This window comes from Notothenia coriiceps, unplaced genomic scaffold (genome assembly GCF_000735185.1).
Source record: "Notothenia coriiceps isolate Sejong01 unplaced genomic scaffold, NC01 NC01_scaffold00012568, whole genome shotgun sequence".
Taxonomy (NCBI): domain Eukaryota; kingdom Metazoa; phylum Chordata; class Actinopteri; order Perciformes; family Nototheniidae; genus Notothenia; species Notothenia coriiceps.
In genome coordinates, this window is record NW_011345269.1 from 1,333,115 (window position 1) to 1,352,499 (window position 19,385).

The following is a 19,385-nucleotide window of genomic DNA, read 5'->3' on the forward strand; positions in this document are numbered from 1 at the left end:
CCGTGCGAGTCGGAAAGAAAAAGAGTCGCACCTAGAGGTGAGTGTCAAGCGGTGTGTGAGTGCACACACACGAGTCCGGGACTAAGTACGACATCAAAGCGCCAACACAGAGCGACGAGAGCGTCGTTGTCCTGGTGCCTGTGGGTCATTATGTCGACTGTGACAGGCGGAGGAGTTCAGAGTTCCGCCTCGTCGCTCGGGGCGTTGCAGGGCCGGTTGTGCGTGCGGTCTGGGTTGCGTCGTACAGAGTAGACAAAAAGAAAATAACTGACCACAGTAAGGAGCAACGGATTGTTATGTTGTGTGTAGTCTCGTGTCACCCCGCCGAGGTTGTTCAGTACATCACGTCTCACATATGTGTATGTAATGATGCTGTCACCGGCCCGGCGGTCCATACCGACCCATCCGATGGTCGGTATGGTTCCTTTACCGGATTCGGGTGTACCTTTTTACTACAATTTCATTCGGCAGTCATCATTTAACGGTGTCTGTCGTCAATCATCTAACTAAAGTCATCGTAACCAGACCTCTTATGGCTTCCTGATCTTTGCCCAAAGACTTTTGAAAACAGTGCATCACTAGCACGAAAGTAGTATCTTGTAGACAATCTATTACAGAAGACCCGTTAGTCTCTAGTCTATTGCACGCACACACCAACGAACGGATCTTTCAGAGCTGCCTCTTATGAAAACAAACGACAATACATGTAAGATATGTAGCATGTATCCGATTTGTAAATGAACTATCATTTTGTTGTGCAATAGTTTATTCCTGGGCCGTGCCAAACTTACTAACTGTCCCACGACACCCGACAGAAAGTGAAAACTGTTCCTCCGCGGAGTATCGCGGCTGAGAAAAGATACGGCTTAGTGATTGTGTGTGTGTGTGTGTGTGTGTGTGTGTGTGAGGAGCTCCACGGATTGGTCCATTTGGTCGTTGTTACGTCACTTGGTACCAGGAAGAAAAAATAAAATCTCCAACGAGGCGTTCTGGGGCAGCATAGGCAGGTATTTTCTGTGTTAGAGTTTTACTCGCTACAGGGTGTACTCTGAGAGTTTTTTACTCTGCAGACCGTTTACATGCAGAAAAAGCTACATAACACACAAGGGGACGGGTAATAACCAGAAAAGCATGACATGGGACCTTTAAAATGCAGTCCTTGAGGAAATGTACTCAGTTAGAATCCTCTGTGTGTCTTACCCTCTGCACAGTCGTTCCCCTCATAGGGCCTGAAGCACTCACAGGTGTAGCTCCTCCACCCCTGGCTCACGCAGCGCCCTCTGATCTGACACGGGCTGTCATCGCACCTGTCTCTGTCGCTGCACCCCTCACTGACGTTTACCTGGGCGTCTGAACCATCATGCACTGCAGACGGCAACACCAGACATGAGTCCACAAGCACATCTCTGAAGCAGCCCAGAAAAGCAGACGGGTGGTCTTCTTCATCGGCTCCTACGCCTGAACTCCAGTTCCCTCTGACTGCTCCGATGAAGAGGCTGTGACGGACTGACCCTGGCTCGGGGAGAGCAGGCGCTGGCTCCAGCAGCTGGACCTCAGAGATGGAGGCCCTGGTGCAGCTTTCTTCAGTGTAGAGCAGCTGGATCATGCTGACCGCACCACCCAATGATGCTTCAACCGTGTACCACTTGTTATTGGACAAATACTCCGGTAGCTCCTGAACCAGAGTGCTGGAGCCTTGACCCTCAAGACTACGGAGGCCAAGATGCCCATCCGTTAGCTCAATGCTGAGGAGAAGGTCGTCCACTCTGCGCTGCAGCAGGGTGCCGTAGGGTCTCTCCGTCCTGAAGCTGAATGTCACATTTAGGGGAGCTTCTGGGTCAAGAAGCTGAGTCTCTACGTAAATGTAGCCTTTGGTCTCGAATGAGAAGACGCTGGGTGTCTGGCATTTAGGGCCCGTAAAGCCAGCAAGGCAGATGCACGTGTAGGTGTGCTCACCATGGACAAGTAAAGGGGAGCACAATCCTCTGTTCTCACACTGGTTGTCATCACAGCCTGAAAGTGCGGTTGTGCAGTTTTCTCCCCCGTACAGGCGCCCGTTCTGGCTCTGTTGGGAGCAAAGGCACCTGAAAGCGCCATCCTGGCCCTCACACAGACCACCGTTTTGGCATGGCTGCTTTTCACAACTGCTGAGGTCGTCTTCGGAGAAAGTGCCTGGAGGGACAGATGGAAATGAGTTCTTAAAAATCATTCAAAGAATACATCTCCCTGAGATTACCATTTGTATCTACATTCCTCACCCAGTGTTTCCAATGATCATTCAATAAAATACTGTTCTATGCCTCCATATTGAACCAAGGACAATAATGGATAATGGAGAAATGTCTTGATAATTTGACGTTAATGGGATTTGTGTTTACCACTTTCACATAAACAGTAAAATACTAACGCAGGTACGCTACTTGTCTGTGCAAGTGCCAAAGTGATTAAATAGTGCAGTTGTATTGATAATCGATGTGATTGTGAAGTACTGAGCAATGAACTACTGGATAAATGAGACTAGGATAACACTGCAAAAGCTGTGTGAGAGTCTGTAAACAACTGTTTTGATATAGTGTTGCTGCCCCCATTTACTTCCATTCATTAAGACCTTCCTCAGTTTTATAATTCTTGGTTCACTGTGGAGGCATGCGAGGGAAACAAAGTTTTCTTCAAGAATTCAAGGTAACAAAGGGTGAGATGATATACACATGGTCAGTTTGGGGCTGAAGTATTCCATGAACGAATTGGACTGCATGGTCGTTTTAAACATGAGAGTCAATAAGATTAGCACACATTGACACATATGTGTGTAGAGATAAAGCACCTACAGAATGAAGATTAGAAACCACAAAAACAATGAAATACCCCAAATAACTGTTTGATTTGAAGTTGGAATACATTTAAAATGTAAATAATTTAGAGTTTGTAGCTTGTTTTCCAACAGACTTAATGTTATTTCCAAACATGATCATGATGAGGTAAGATAAGTGATGAATTTGGCTTTGCTTTAAATAAATATCATTATTATTTGTATTATTTGCTTTAATATTTTGTTTTCTTTTTGTTATTACTCTTCATCGTCTGTTTTTTTTCATTTAAAATACTTTTTGTTTAATTGGATTGTCAATTTACAATAGTTCGAATGTGTTGCATTTCAATTATTTTATACATTTTCATAAAGCAATCTGACCTTTATCTCTTGCTCTTTAAATAAAGGTTGTAATTATAATTATTTTATGTTTTTTTGTTATCACTAACTTCCCTTGCGTAGGTGAGAATCTAAAAATACAGGCTAATTGCCCTTTTTCAACAACATACCTTTAGTTTTATCAACTCAAATATATTAAAAACATTCTTCAAATAATTGTAAATCTCATTTAGCAAAATGCATGTACACTTTATCCAAATATTACCTGCAAAAAGCAACCATAATGTCCACACAAGCACGCTGAATCTCCACATTGTCCTCAACAAGTAACTCCGATAGACTAGCTGTTGGTCAGGATCTTCACCTCAGGTCAGAGGCAGTGAGCAGCTCCATCTTCAGCCTGCTCCTCTCTGTGTTTTCTGAAATGCCTGGAGTGTTGTAACACACAGCGGAGGGATTAGGCTAATGCACTTACAATGTCTTATACATTAAATTAGTTTGGAGGGATTCACTCAGGAAGCTAATTTGAGCAACCTCAACAATCCTCCGTAGAAAGAAGTCTGATGTTCACTTATATAAGTGTCTGCTGGTCACACCAATGGGATTAAAGAGGTGAGAAGTAGCTTGACCTTAAATCCAGTTTCACTTTATTACAGCCTCAGTGATATGGAGGAGGAAATATTCCCAAAATTCAGCTAAGAATACACACACTTAACCATGGAGATAATAAACATTAAAAGCAAATGCAAACACGTGTACTACACACTGTGGCCTCTGTTGAGTATTTGGCTGCAGCATGTGGTTGGAGCGTGGCAAAGTCTTTGAAAGAAGTCATGTTCTTATCTGTGATGGTTCGCCGTCATTAAAACGTCATTGAGGTCATTACCATTTATCTAAATGGACCGAAGAGCGTTCAATTGGCTAATAGGCCTACTGTTCTTTATAGTGTTACTTGTTTTGCAGTCATGATTTTACAGTATATTAGGACTTGGACATGGATCCAATATGTAAAATAAAACTGTGAAATAAAGTGCAAATGTATCATAATATTAGAACATACGTTTATTAGGAATGTTGTGTGTGCCTTAAAAATGTGCAATGTATTTGCACACATATTAATAGACTCATATGATAAACCTTAGGTAAAGTAAGTGGTTGAATTATAAATTAAAATGTGTAAAAAGTCAAATATAAATACTTTAAAAAAAAAACTACACAATTAATGAAAGCGCAGACTGTAATACCTGTCATAGCTAACATAAACTACATTACCCATGATCCCCTCGTCTCATGAACCCTCTCGTGAACCTTATCAACAACACGTCCTCGTCGTTTAAGTGTTTGAGTTTTCATACGTTTATATGATAATGAACTTCCAAAAATTTGTATTTATTTAAGTGTTTATTTTAAATGTAACTTGTAAACATATAAACGAGAGCTTTATGGAGTATTTAAGGACAAAAGCCAAAGCAGCCAATGGGAAAACGGTTTGTTACGGAGTCGGACATTTCTAAAGGATGCAAAAGTGGGCCCTCGCAGACCTACATCCACGGTTCAGGAAATTATTATTACTCCGTTTATTTTCCCCGTTACGTGTGTCGGCTTGGCTTTGCAGTGTTTTGTATAGGCGGCTCGTTTCTCTAAGGTAGGACGTCAATTAAACATCCCGATATAGAAAGTGTATTTCCGGGGTAGCAGTAAGTGTCGTTTGTCAACACTCTCCTCGGAGGGGGCCCGTCCGCCAGTCTGATAACATGTTAGGGGTCCTTGAGGTGGAGGAGAGGCGTATGCAAATGTATTTATTAGCTACATTTCACATCTCTGTCAGAGTTTTTGAGCTAAATGTTGATAACAAATAGCTTTCCTTTCTGCTTTGTTTGAATAAAATGGAGAAATATACCACACACGTATGTTTTAAATCGTTATTGTGCTTATTTTCATGCACAATTTCCCATTCTTGATAACTTTTCACCATAATGAACCCCTTTGTGTCAGCTACCTACTGTTAATATACCAATAATGTGTGGTCAATTTACATGCTAAGCCATTTTTTATTCTTGTACATCACAATCCTATCAATTTGAACCAACCCCCAGCAGTGGTGTAAAGTAACTCAAGTAGGGTACTCTGCTTAGGTGAAAATGTGAGAGAATTGTACTTTACTTGAGTATTTCAATGTTTTGCTCCTTTGTAATTCGTTAAATCGTTTACTTTTACTTCACTACAATAATTGAATAATTTAGTTACTTAACTGATTTGGATTTATAATATGATATATAATCAAGCGTTGAATCAGACTTTAGTTCCACCTGGAGTAAATCCACAAGCTACCCTGCAGTATACAAAGTCATTCAAACTAGCTGCTTGCACCTTTTACTAGCTTTGAGAACACTTTAATGATCAATCATTATAAAACATTTCATATATATTATTCTGGAATGGACCAATCTGCACAATGAGAACTTTTTACTTTTGGTACTTTAAGTATATTATGATGCTAAAACCTTTGTACTTTTACATGAGGAACATTTTGAGTGCAGGACTTTTACTTGTAACAGTCTGGTACTTCTACTTTTACTCAAGTACAGTGCCTGAGTACTTCTTCCACCTGTGAACCCCAGTCATTCAGAGCGTTTCATGTTTCATCTGAGCCCTGTTTGTATTTCGCTGTTTTCCAGAAGGGATTCATGGTCCCCCAACAGCCTCACCAATGAAGAAGAAGCCGTCTAATCCAATGCGTCCCAAGCGCAGAAGCCAGGTCAGCACCAGCAATGACTTCTCCTCTGAGCCCGGCCCTGTGCCGCGCTTCACCGCCCAACAGAACTCTGAAACTGTCCCAGAATCCTCCTCACACATCAGGCACATGGCCATGTCCCAGCACAGCCACAACCTCCTCAAGTTCCTGAATGAAGACCGAACCCGCCAAAGGTTCTGCGACGTGTCGGTGTCTGTGTGTGGGAAGCTTTACAGCGCCCACAAGGTGGTGTTGGCTCATGGGAGCAGTTATTTCCACGCAGAGCTCTCAAAAAACCCTGCCACAGCGCACGTGACTCTGGACCATGTGGAGGACTCTGTTTTCCAACTCCTGCTTGACTTTTTGTACACCTCTGAGTGCGTTGTTGCAGAGACAGACCTCCCGAATCTAGCTGAAGCGGCACGATTCTTAGACATGATGGATATACTCAAGCTGCTGTGTGAGGAAGGGGACCCAATCTGTGTGGTACACGCTCAGGATGAGATAGGAGGGTCTCCTGAGGTGGAAATGACCTCCATCGACTCACCTCCGAGTGACACAGACATCCAGAGCCCATGTGATGTTTGTTTCATGGAAAACCCCTCTCAGGGCCGCTTGTCTGAGAGTCACACTGATGCACAGCAGGACATCTCGACTGAGAAAGAGAAGACGGCGGCGACTACGCGCAGATCGGCTCGCAGGAGGAGAACACCCACCAAGTATCAGAGAGACAATGTCATCACCACTTCTAAGGAAAAACAAAGGACTGTAGTGCAGAGAGCTGAAGGAAGAATAAAAGAAGCAGGAAAGCTGGAGTTGGAAAAACAAGCGCCTAAACTGGACGTAGCAGAGATATCTCAACCAGGAGACATAGTGGACGAGGAAGTGGAGGAAGAGGAGAGAGACATGAATGAGGCCGTGGTCACCCAGAGTGAAGACAAGAGCGCAGGGCAGCAGGGTGCAGATGAAGAAAGGGTGGTGCAGCAGGCGGGTGGAGAGGTGGAAGTGCATGCACCAGCACCAGCAGCAGCTGGAAGCTCCACCAAGAGTCGAGTTTATCCTGAAGGTCTGGCTCCGGTCATCATCAAAACCTCCACCAAGAAGATCCTCAAGTGCCCCAAATGTGACAAGACCTTCGACCGAGCAGGTGGGAACCATGAAGTAGTTCTACCTCTAGTTTCACACAGTCATATACCACACCAGGTGGAGATGTTGAACACAATCATCGTCACTATCAGGTTTATTACTAAAATGCTTAATCTTTTCTTACATGGTTTAGGGATATAGCTGCAATTTTAAATAGGTTGATCCTTTTCAAACAAATTTTCTATTATTAGATATATACATTTGTGAAAAATGTCCATCAAACTTTACCACTAAGACACCATATAATGCTTTTTTTGGGTTTTCCCCTTCCTATAGTGCACACAGACCTGATTGTATAGGTCTGTGTGCATTTCAATGGTCTGCAAGGCCCTGTGTTTCTCTCCCACACACTCCCCCCCTCTACTTGATACACCTCCATCTGGTTTCAGACAGAGGGTGAAAAGAGGTGATGCAGCACAGGCAGTATGAGAAAAATAAAGAGCTTTCTGAACATTAAAGCTGGGAGACATGTCCCAGTAGAGGCACTAACACATCATAGGAGCGTCACACAGATGCCTATTTTTTATTTTATTTATTTACTTAATTGTGAATTTTGAATGTCCATTTTTGTACTAGTGTTTTCCTTCTTAAAATATTTTTAAAATATTTTGAGATTTGGTTGGTTTACTTCCTTTTTTTTTTAAAATTTTTTTATTGGAGATGTGTCTGTTGTTTCTGTTTGTTTTTGGTGTCAGGATGGAACCCTTGTCTTTTTCTCTGCAAACAGAATCTACCTACGGGTACAAATAAAAAACCTGAACCTCTAACAGTCGTAGTAACAGTAGTAGTAGCAGTAGTAGCAGTCGTAGTAACAGTAGTAGTAGCAGTTGTAGTAGCAGTAGTAGTAGTAGTAGTATTAGTAGTAGCAGTAGTAGTAGCAGCAGTAGTAGCCGTCCTGGCAGTACCGGGCTGTGATGATTAAAGCAGTAGAGTAGAATGATGATATAAATATTTACTTACTGATATTTGTAATATTAGCAACAGTGTGAAGAAAGCTTGTAGCAGATGTGAACGTAGTTTAGGAGGAGTAGGCCTACTCCCTCCCACTGGTTAGTGTGTGTGGTAAAGGAAGTGGAGGTTGTGGAGGTGGAGGTGGAGGTTGTGTACTCCTTCATGGAAGCCTCTTTATGTCTCTGTGGGAGTTGTTCCAACATTAATTTAACTTCTGTATTGTTTCCATGGAGACCTCAAATCAAACTCTGTCCTGTCAAAGTGGCTAATTAGTTAATGAAGCGTGTTGTGACAGCCAACCACAGAGAGAGAGAGAAGAGTGCATGGAGGAATTTGGTCGACACACACATTTATTCAATTCAGCCCTTTCTTTTTCTCTCCCTCCGTCTACCCCCCCTCCTCAGTAATCAGGTCTGCTGTAATCAATTAGCAGGATGAGGAGCAGCGAGGGAACAGGTGCAGCTAAATGTTAATGAATTCCTCAGCGGCCGCTGTCACAGCAACACTGGCTGAATATTTAAACAGCTTGTTGGCCTGATGACTTACACCACAGCTGAGGGGGTGTGTGTGTGTGTGTGTGTGTGTGTGTGTGTGTGTGTGTGTGTGTGTGTGTGTGTGTGTGTGTGTGTGTGTGTGTGTGTGTTTGTGTGTGTGTAAGTGGCTGCCAGGTTCTGAGCTGTGCATGTTTGTTATATAATGACAATCCACTTAAATTCACGCTGTTAGTGAAACCTGTACCACCACAACAGAAGTACTGGCTTCTGATTGGATGGCAGCCATCTTTTATCACACTGTAGTTGGAGCCAAATCCATTAGCCACTAGTTTGAATCCTGATTTAAAGGATTATACCCTGACTGCTAATGGCAGTAATGAGTTGTACATTAGTAATGTGTTTTTCATGTTGGCAACAACACATATGAAAGGACCATGGATGGCAGCAGGTGGTGTGTGTGGGGTGGAGTAAAAATATACTACAGAATCAGAATAACAACAGAGGGGGTCATTTACATTGTTACAGCAAAAGTGAAGAGGCAAAATATGAATTAAAAGGCATGCATAAAATATTAGAGATTAATATTACACAAATGACTATAAAAGCACCCATCCAGGTGGACAACAATATGTTCATTAACAGTAGTGTGTGTTTTGCAGTCACGAACCGTGTCTATTAGGGCTGAACGATTAATCGATTTTGAATCGAAATCGCGATTTCAAATGATGCGATTATCAAATCGGAAAGCCGGCGATTTTTTAAAACTTTTCTTTTTTTACATTTTGTTTTACATTTTGTTTGTTCTTGTGTGTCAGTCATCCACACCAATGAGAAGTGCTGTGCTCCACATGTACCAACCATTTTTAACCAATCAGAAGTGGCCCATGATAGTAGGTGATAGACAGATTGATCCAATCACCTGCCAAGTATTTTTGAAAGAGCCCTTTCCAAATGACTTCCAATGGAGCTTTCCTAGATGGTTTTGGTGAAACATCCTCCGAGGGCCGTACAAATTATTTGACCTCTGCTTAAAAATACAAAATTCACAGCCCATTCATTTCGCCTTTCGCGAAAAAGCAACCTCTTAATCCAGATATGCTGCAATTTTTGAAGTGCCGGAGCGACGTTCTGGTGCTCTCTGGCAGAACTGCACCCCTGTCAGAGACATATACCACGTGATGACACGTTAGGCTCGTGTTGTGTTCAAGGACCCTGACCTTGGCCAGGAAAAACAAGCACTCACTTGTTTAATTTTTTTGCGGTCTAGATTTCTTACATTTTTTTCTTTTTTGCGTGTGTTTATAAATTACCTCGAGGGCCGTACCAAATGGTCTAGCGGTCCGTATACGGCCCGGGGGCCGGAGGTTCCCCACCCTTGTATTACAGGGTGAATCTTAAACTGAAGCTTGACTTTAAAGCAACCCAACGGAAGTTTCATGTAAGTTTAGTTCTTTCAATCGTTGCTCGGGATGCGGGGGTTCTAGAGACGGGAGCATGTTGATGCGACCTTCCTAGCCAGAGATATGGCCGCATTTTACAATGAACTTCCATTGGGTCGCTTAAAAACAAATATCGCAAATCGAATCGCAATCGCTGTTATAATGTCCATCTTTTCACTGAATTTTCATCTTGAAAAGGGTACTCACAACAATTCCGCAACAACTTCATCTTCACCTGTTGCACTTGCCATTTCAACGTTAAAAACAATAAAACGGCATGAATTGCTTCGTCGCATTCTAGATCCTCTGTCTCGAGCCAGTTAACTAGCGGGCCTTCTAGAGTACCCTGGAACCGAGGGAAACTCTGAAAGAATACGCCCAGTGGTGTAGTGGGCGTTGGACGGGTGTGTGTGTGTGTTGTGGGTGTGTGCTGTGTGGTTGTGTGGTGTGGAGGAACGCAAAACTGGTCTGACTATTTGAGGCTTTGTACCTACTTGTCGTGAAAAACGTCGGGTCAAAGGGGGTCGAAACGTAAGATACGGGTGCCCCAACGGTAGAACCAAAGGAGGCTGTGTGAGAGGTGGTAGGTATGGAGACCTTTCCACTCGAACTCGATCGATCCCCTTGCCAACGAATCGCCGTCGATTGCAATTGCAATCAGATCGTAATTAGGTTGCAGAAATCGCGCCGAGAACACTACTACCATTAGGATCAGATCATTCGTCGAAGTGAACATCCAACCACAGACGTTAACTTCCTAATAAACTTAATCAAACTTGCATAATTCTCATTGCACAATACCTCCTTTCAATTTAGACCATATAGTAAATACAGTGGAATATATATAAGTACACACAATTTAAACTTCCCCCTGTTTCATGATAAAAGGGAGGGGTTTATATTAACTCCACCTCAGAAACACAAGTCTCTCCCTACACTCGTCCCCTGTAGGAATAAACCCCTATCGAGGTTTTGAGACCTTACAAAGGGAGTATTTTCTTCTCCCACCGCAATGTGTACGAATCCCGTTTACACACACAAAAGTAACGTCATTTATATACACGACGCACTAATGACAAGTTGGTATATGACAATAAAAGTACAGCCATGATTTACCGATGTTTGTAACCCTCTTTACTGATTTGTACACCTAGATTCTTCTCTTCGTCGAAATACTGTCCCTGCTCTCTCGATCCCTCCATTGTAAGGAAGAATTTCTAAAAGTCGGTACAGGTTAATAGTTCCCTTTAGATGAAACAAAAGGTTTATCTCTACACACACCAATAATGAAACATAAATATATTGTCATACACATTTTCCTTGACCTTTATTACGTTACAACTTTGAAAATTAAACTTCATTTCTACACTTGTTATCGAGTCTACGCCGCCCTCTTTCCGACGTCCTGTTTTACTCACACAAGACGATATAATCCGGACACACCTTCAAACCTGATAAACTTTTTCGTAGAGATTATGACGAAATTCTCCGTATCCAATTAGCAAAACACAAGGAGCCATAATAACTATACTTTCACTAAATGTACATAATGCATATAAGTCGGGTTGATATTGTTGATATACAATTTTGTATGAAAATTGAACAACACCACCATTGGACTCTCCCCCTTCTACCTGTTGTCCCTGGTTTCCCGGTATTTCCCTACACAACACACGACCGACGGTCTCACTTTATTCTATTCTCTTTTCGGAACAACAAATCTCGTCCAAGCAAGGTCTGGTGGGTTTTTCCTAGACCAGAACAGAAGCAGTTGGACTTTCTCTGAAAAACAAAGGGCCCAAAGAAGGACGACACAGCGTCGACTAACCCACGCTGTCCGGTACACCCAAACCAGGAGAGGGTTATTCTACTGGAGACCCCCTTTCGTGCGTGTGTGGACGGAGGACACACAAAATTATACTTCTGGACACAATAATAGGAAACCCACCAAGCTAGAGGAAAAAGAAGTGGTGTCCGACTTCTTCTGGTCTCTCATTCTTGTCCTCTTCTCTCGTCCTTCTTATGAAGGAAACATAAACCATAAGCAACGAACATAGTAATTCTTGTTCTAATAACAAAATTGAACATAAGACCACAAAGAATTGAAGGGAAGGAAAAATGCTTAAATGGTGTCGAATGTTGCTGTGCGCCTCTGCGCTCCAACCAAAAATTTGTAGGAGGATTAGGGTTGTCATTCGGAGGAAAGAAGGAACACTTAATATAAAGAAAAAAATCTTTCTTCAGTTCATTCAAACGGACCGGTAATATCTCGAAAAAGCAAATCGCAAGAACTCCCTTTCTCGACGGCGTTTTAACCGAGCGGCGCGCCCAGTGCTCGCAGGCTACTGCTTAGTATAAAAAAATTCCTTTAGCAAAAATATAAAAAATTAAATATTAATGACACTTTACATAATTACAAAAACAGTAATAATCTGTTGTTGTATGTGTGAACATAATAGTATTGTGACCGTTACTAAAATATAAATAATCTGATAATCTTTTTTTTCTAATACGAGGTTTATTCATGGGNGGAAATTGTCCTATTTTAACATTGACAAAACCATGAAGATGATGTTTTATCGTGCTTTTATCCAGTCAATTCTGTCTTTCTCACTAATGTCATGGTAACCTGACTTTAAAGAGCAGAAACTCTCTGAGTCAGATCGTAAAGAGGTCCAGCAGACTGATTGGTGAGCCACAGCTAAACCTGGAGACCCTGTACCTCAGGCAGTGACAGCGGTTATCCAGCTCCATATTAGACGGTGACTCCCACCCTCTGCACTCAGAATTCAAGCTTCTTCCTTCGGGCCGGAGGTTACTCGTCCCAAGGAGTAGAACGAAGCGGTATAAAAACAGTTTGCTCCCAGCAGCTATTGCACAAATTAACACATCATAGGAGCGTCACACAGATGCCTATTTTATTTATTTACTTAATTGTGAATTTTGAATGTCCATTTTTGTACTAGTGTTTTCCTTCTTAAAATGTTTTTAAAATATTTTGAGATTTGGTTGAGCAGGGTATACTTGTACTTTTACTAGTCCTTTTATTAGAGATGTGTCTGTTGTTTGTGTTTGTTTTTAGTGTCAGGATGGAACCCTTGTCTTTTTCTCTGCAAACAGAATCTACCTACGGGTACAAATAAATAACCTGAACCTGAACTAAATACTAATATGAACCTTAAAATGATTAGAATAGGGCTCCTTTTTATAGGGGATGTCGCGTCTTTTCACGCCCCAAACAACAATAAGAATATTTCTATACAAAACCTTTTTTTTGTTTAAGCATACCATGGCCATTTTAATATTTTTTTCAAATAGTTATGATTAAAAAAATGTGCAATCCCTAAAATATTGTGAATCTGATTGCACTCAAGACAATTGTATTTCGTCGTCTTTTTCAAATGGTGCAACCCATGTAAAAACCCATGATTAAATGTATTGGAGGATAAGATTGGCTCCTTCTAGAGTAGACGATACCAATCCGATTTAAAATATTTTCTTTTTGAAAAGGCCTTGATCAGCCCCGATAACGATCTCCCTGAGATCTTATCAATACATTCCCCACAATGTAATAACTTGTGCACCTTTCCTGCATGTTTTAGGAAAGTATGAGAGTCACACCAGAGTGCACACAGGAGAGAAACCGTTCCAGTGTGACATCTGTCTGCAGCGCTACTCCACCAAGTCCAACCTGACCGTCCACAAGAAGAAGCACGCCAGCGATGCCCCCTTCCAGAAGAAGGAGCACAAATGCCCCTTCTGTAACAAACTCCATGCCAGCAAGAAGACCCTGGCCAAGCACGTGAGGAGGTGAGGCAGAGCGCACACGCAATGAAATATATCATCTACATAATATGAGATTATTCCTCCACAGTAGAAATGCACTTTTGATTCGTTTAGTGCAACAACTAGAACAAATAATATAAAAAAGTCATAGTATAGTATGTCGAAAATAAATACAAAATCATAGTATGGTTTTTCCAAATTAAATAAAAAGTCATAGTTTAGCATGTCAAAAAGTAAAAAAAATGTCATAGTATAGTACAGGGCTGTTCAATTTGCGGCCCACGGGCCAAATTTGGCCCCGGGTTGATATTTACTGGCCCTTTGAGTATCATGTTAAAAAGTTTTGTTTTTTTGGGCCAGAGTGCCTTTATTCCAGAGAGGGTGTTAAATTGAGAGATAGAGGGGAAGACATTACATTAAACACAATATATGCACTCCACTATGCTGTTGTAGTATTTACTGTATCTGAAGCTCTTAATATGATTGCTCATTACAAGCCATCGTTTTCCCGGCCCCTTGCTTTGGATCATTTTCATCAACCGGCCCCATTCCAAACTAATTGAATAGCCCTAGTATAGTATGTCTAAAATTATAAAAATGAAAGTCATAGTATAGTATGTCAAAAATGTTCATACTGGTCGGTCAAATTATACCATGAAGATGATGATGATGATGATGATGATGATGTCATGTTTTTTCCTCCTCCTGCAAGGTTTCATCCAGACCACATCCAAGAGTTTCTCACCAAGAGGAAGAGGAAGAGTGAAGTCTGGAAATGTGCTGTAAGAATGGATTTCTGTCATATTTTGAACTTATTATGTAAGATAAACTTAAAGGGACTGTTTGGAAAATGTAATTTAGCCTCATAAAAGCTTAAAAAGTCCATATCAGTCTTAAGTGTACACAATAATAATATTTTCACCAACCATTTTCCGACCAGGAATGGATCGATGATGAAATCAATAAATGTATGAAAGAGTAAATTATGATTGTATTGATCTTCTTTGTAACTAGATCTGTCTGAAGACCTTCACCCGCAAGCCTCATCTGCAGGAGCACATGATCCTCCACACGCAGGACCGGCCCTTTAAATGCTCCTTCTGCGACGAATACTTCAGGTCCAGGTTTGCCAGGCTGAAGCACCAAGAGAAGTTCCACTTAGGTGAGAAGAATAGTATCCCTACAGGTTAAAATGAAATGCATAAATGAATGTCAAAGATGTCTTCAAAACTTTAAAATGATGTCTTTTCTCGTTTTCAGGTCCTTTTCCCTGTGAGATTTGTGGGCGCCAGTTTAATGACACCGGCAACAGAAAGAGGCACATTGAGTGCACGCATGGAGGAAAGAGGAAGTGGACCTGCTTTGTTTGTGGGAAATCTGTGCGGGAAAGGTGTGCATCTCTTTTCTTAACTTTCCCTCACATTGTCCTTATTTGCAACTCTTATTTTGAAGAATAGAATCATTGTTACAGTAACTGTGTGCATTTATTGAGATGCTTTCTTATCTTCTTTCAGGACAACGTTGAGAGAGCACTTGAGGATCCACAGTGGGGAGAAGCCTCACCTCTGTAGTATCTGTGGCCAGAGTTTCCGTCATAGCAGCTCCTACAGGTGGGTCCGCTCACTTTTAAAGATTGTGTGTTGATGACATTTTTAAAAGACCAATAAGTGACCATCACCAGGGCACCCTCGACAAAAAGCCAATGGGATTTCTCCATTGGATTTTGAAGTAAAAAGCTAACTATGGAGCCAGATTTGGGTCAATATTCTAGGGTGCAAAACAAGCTACTCACGAGCGAAAAATATGCTTTTACACGCGCATAAAATTACCCTGGCGCGCAGATTAAGAGACAGCCCTCCTGCTCGCTCGCAGGAGTTTCAGCCTCACTCGCTCCCGGAGTCTGTCTGCGCGCGCGTTAAACGTTTGACACTTTGGGGCGGAGCCACTGGACTTTGATTGACAGCTGTCAGAAAGCCCCGAGTTGCCAGGTTTGATCATTGCCTGAACTACCAAGAGCCGAGGAGTGACAGCAGCAAGATTAGTTGGACGAGATTTATTGATGAAGTTGTCCATAAAAAAACTATTATATTCGTAAAGTGTACAGCTAATATCAATTAATTTGATATAAAACAATATATTTTTGAGTGGGCTGTATCTGTCGAAAACTGCTATAGCTACTGTCTGCTGAAGAAAATGAATGTCCACAGTGTTAACATGTAGAAAACAAGTTAACCTAGAGGCCATTTTATGATTACCCTGTCAGTGTGCTATTTAGCTAGCAAACATTAGCTGGGTGATTCTCTGAATTGGGTTCCGATTTTAAATGAAAGGAAACAAAATGTTTAAAGCAATGAATTAATACACTAACAGGGTGTTTTGCATCACAATGTAAAACTAAATTTACTTTTAAGATTTAAGATAATTGGTTGTCTTTGTAGTAGACAACAAACATATTTGCATGTCCTCAGGTGCACCATAGAGAGTATCCTGACTGGCTGCATCACAGCCTGGTACGGCAGCTGCACCGCCCTCAATCGTAAGGCTTTACAGAGGGTGGTGAAGCTGCCATCCATGGAGGACCTTTACTCCCAGCGGCTCAGGAAAAAAGCCCTCATGATTATAAAAGACCCCCAGCCACAAACTGCAGTCTGCTGCCGTCTGGCAGGCACTACCGCAGCATCGGGATTAAAACCACTAGACTCAGGAACAGTTTCATCCCACAGGCAATTAAACTGTTAAACACCTGAACTGTTGAAACAACATCCACAACATTAATCTGGCTGCAATTTAGAAATTATTTATCTAATATATCATATTCAAATCACTTGCATATAGACTCTTATTGCACTATTCCACTATTTCACTTTTTTGCTATTTTTCTTTTTGTATTTACTTGCACAATGTTTTCTGTTTTTTCAGTTTTATTGTGTTGCACTGTTGGAGGTGCCTGTGACCTAAGATTTGTATCGTCAAGCTATGTAGCTATGTACGTATGACTAATAAAAGCCTTGAACTTCACTAAGCATCATTACATATTCATTGAATATTGAAAATAAAAATTGCCAATTATAACAAAACGTTGTCATAAAACGGCTTCTAGGTTAACTTGTTTTCTACATGTTAACATTGGACCTTCATGTTTCCTACCTATTGTAGGTGCTTACAGTAGCTAGCAGTTTTCGACAGATAAAGCCCACTCAAAAATATATTGTTTTATATCAAATTAATTGACATTAGCTGACATTCACTTTATGAATATAATAGTTTTTTTATGGACAACTTTATCAATAAATCTCGTCCAACTAATCTTGCTGCTGTCACTCCTCGGCTCTTGGTAGTTCAGGCAATGATCAAACCTGGCAACTCCGGGTTTCCTAACGGAGGAATCAAATCAATCAAAGTCCAGTGGCTCCGCCCCAGGTGTCAGAAACTTTTGACGCGCGGCAGACAGACCCCGCGAGCGAGTGAGGATGAAACTCCCGAGAGCGAGCAGGACGTTTAATCGGCGCGCCAGGGTCATTTTGTGCATGTGTAAAAGCACATCTTTTGCTCGTGAGTAGCTTGTTTTGCGCGCTAGAATATTGACCCAAATCTGGCTCCATAGCTAACAGTATGCTAAAACCATCACAGTTGATGCTGTGCATCACCAATACTAAGTATGGAGTCAGATTTGGGTTAATATTCCAGCGCGCGAAACAAGCTACTCACGAGTGGAAAATGTGCTTTTACACGCGCATGAAATGACCTTCGCGCGCAGATTAAACCCCCATGAGCGGCTATGTGCTCGCGAGAGAGAGAGAGAGAGAGACAGCCCTCTTGCTCGCTCGCGGGAGTGTCAGCCTCACTCGTTCGCGGAGTCTGTCTGCGCGCGCGTGAAAAGTTTCTGACACTTTGATTGACAGCTGCCAGGAAGCCCGTCAATCAAAGTGTCAGAAACTTTTCACGCGCGCGCAGACAGACTCCGCGAACGAGTGAGGCTGACACTCCCGCGAGCGAGCANAACATTGAATACAAAATTAAAAAAAAAGTATTAAAAAATAAATAAAAATAATCCCGATCCCCGATTTTTTTCCTCCCGATTCCGATCTTTTGAAAATCACGTGATCGGCTCCGATCCCCGATCACGTGATCGGATTGGGACATCTCTACTGTCTATCTTTAAAACGGCTTGTAGTCTTTTGCACATCTGTGTCAGGTGGCCAGATGTTGCAGGTAAGGGTTTGCGACAAAACATCGAACGTATTTGCTTTTAGTTTCTCTTGCTAGGATCCATTAAGTAGTTTTAAATGATCAGCTCTCCATCTAGAAATGCTTCTGATATTAGCAGAACAGATCACACTAACCTTTGCATGCTTGCCCCAAAATCTCTGATGATTTGATGCACGATGGAAGGAAGAACTCCTGGCATCATTTCTGAGCTGCAGCTTTTTAGTCACGACCCAGGAGGAACTTCAGGTGTTCAACTCTGAGTGGTTTCCTGAAGTCCTCTGATAGCAGATAAATGTGAAAGTGCTCCGTGGGATGTCTGTAACCGGCTGCTGTCTCTCTGCAGCTGTGCATCCGGCTGGAGAAGCTGTTTCAGGGCAGCTTCCCTCAGACGGCCGCCCCCCCGGTGGAGGACCAGGTGACGTCGCTGAAGAACCTTCTGGAACCGGAGGAGAACCATCAGCCAGGAGGCGAGGAGAAGGAGAAGAGGTCGCCCTGCAGCCGGTGAGCCTCCTCAGAGGGACCTCAAACATACACTGGAACAGGAAGTGCTCTAAAGCTTGGAGAATAGTCACTTTTTAAAAAGCTGCTTTTTTGCACGTCTATTTGTTTCGTTAATCGAATTAACTGTTTAGAGATAAAATGCAATCATTTCTATAATCCACATGTTTTTTTTCGTACAAAATTATTTTCTTTAGTACATTTTTTCAAAAACAAAATGTCCTCTGCTCTCCTGCTTGCCCTTTTCAAAGTGAGACACACACACACATGTATTAACAGGGCAATCCAGCAACAGTCTGACATCACCATAATATACATTTATGTTACCGCAATACCAGAAAACCTTGTTTTGTGATTTCATCAATCTCCCTCCCTCCTGCTTTTGTTCTCTGCTGTATCAATATTAAGTATCTTAGTCTTAATCTTAGTTTTAAAGCCCGTCCCTACCTGGTGTGTGACTCTCTGTGTCTCTGTGTGTGTGACTCTCTGTGTCTCTGTGTGTGTTTGACTCTCTGTCTCTCTCTTAGGGCTGTACCCGAATATCCGAATATTCGTTTGTTGGAGTACTATTTGGGTTTCAATTTCGTTATTCAGATATTCGTTTTTNTTTTTTTTTTTTTTTTTAATACTTTTTTTAAAATTTTGTATTCAATGTTACAAAACAAAAATGACCATGTTCAAGTCTTAAAGTCATCCTGAGGCCTTAGTTTTGGTTTCAAATTACACAACATCAGGCTTGTTTTCATAGACCTGGTTGCTTATTTCTCTCAAATCTGGCAACAGAGTGGGCAGGGCGCAGTGTCTAATTGTAGCAGTAAGCTAACGAGTACTGAAAGCTTTATTTTGTTTTGATCCAATGCTGCACAACTGAACTGATCCAATGCTGCTGTGAAAGAAAGAAGCTATATCCATGTTGGATAGAATATCCAATTTAAATAAAAAAATAACCTTAAGGGACAACTTGAATGCTTTTTTTTCTC

At 41.8% G+C, this 19,385-nt stretch overlaps 2 protein-coding genes across 2 annotated transcripts in view; both read left to right on the top strand.

Annotated features, from left to right (window-relative positions):
* Positions 1–19,385, top strand: part of LOC104947411 (SERTA domain-containing protein 2-like) — a 59,720-nt gene that overhangs the window by 23,737 nt on the left and 16,598 nt on the right. The window lies entirely within an intron of this gene.
* Positions 4,465–19,385, top strand: part of zbtb41 (zinc finger and BTB domain containing 41) — a 19,735-nt gene continuing 4,814 nt past the window's right edge. The window contains exons 1-7 of the mRNA XM_010773408.1: positions 4,465–4,793; positions 5,827–7,029; positions 13,515–13,722; positions 14,411–14,480; positions 14,713–14,860; positions 14,959–15,088; positions 15,213–15,308. Of these exons, the coding sequence (XP_010771710.1) occupies positions 5,859–7,029; positions 13,515–13,722; positions 14,411–14,480; positions 14,713–14,860; positions 14,959–15,088; positions 15,213–15,308 (1,823 nt within the window). The 5' untranslated portion in view covers positions 4,465–4,793; positions 5,827–5,858. The remainder of the gene's footprint in view (positions 4,794–5,826; positions 7,030–13,514; positions 13,723–14,410; positions 14,481–14,712; positions 14,861–14,958; positions 15,089–15,212; positions 15,309–19,385) is intronic.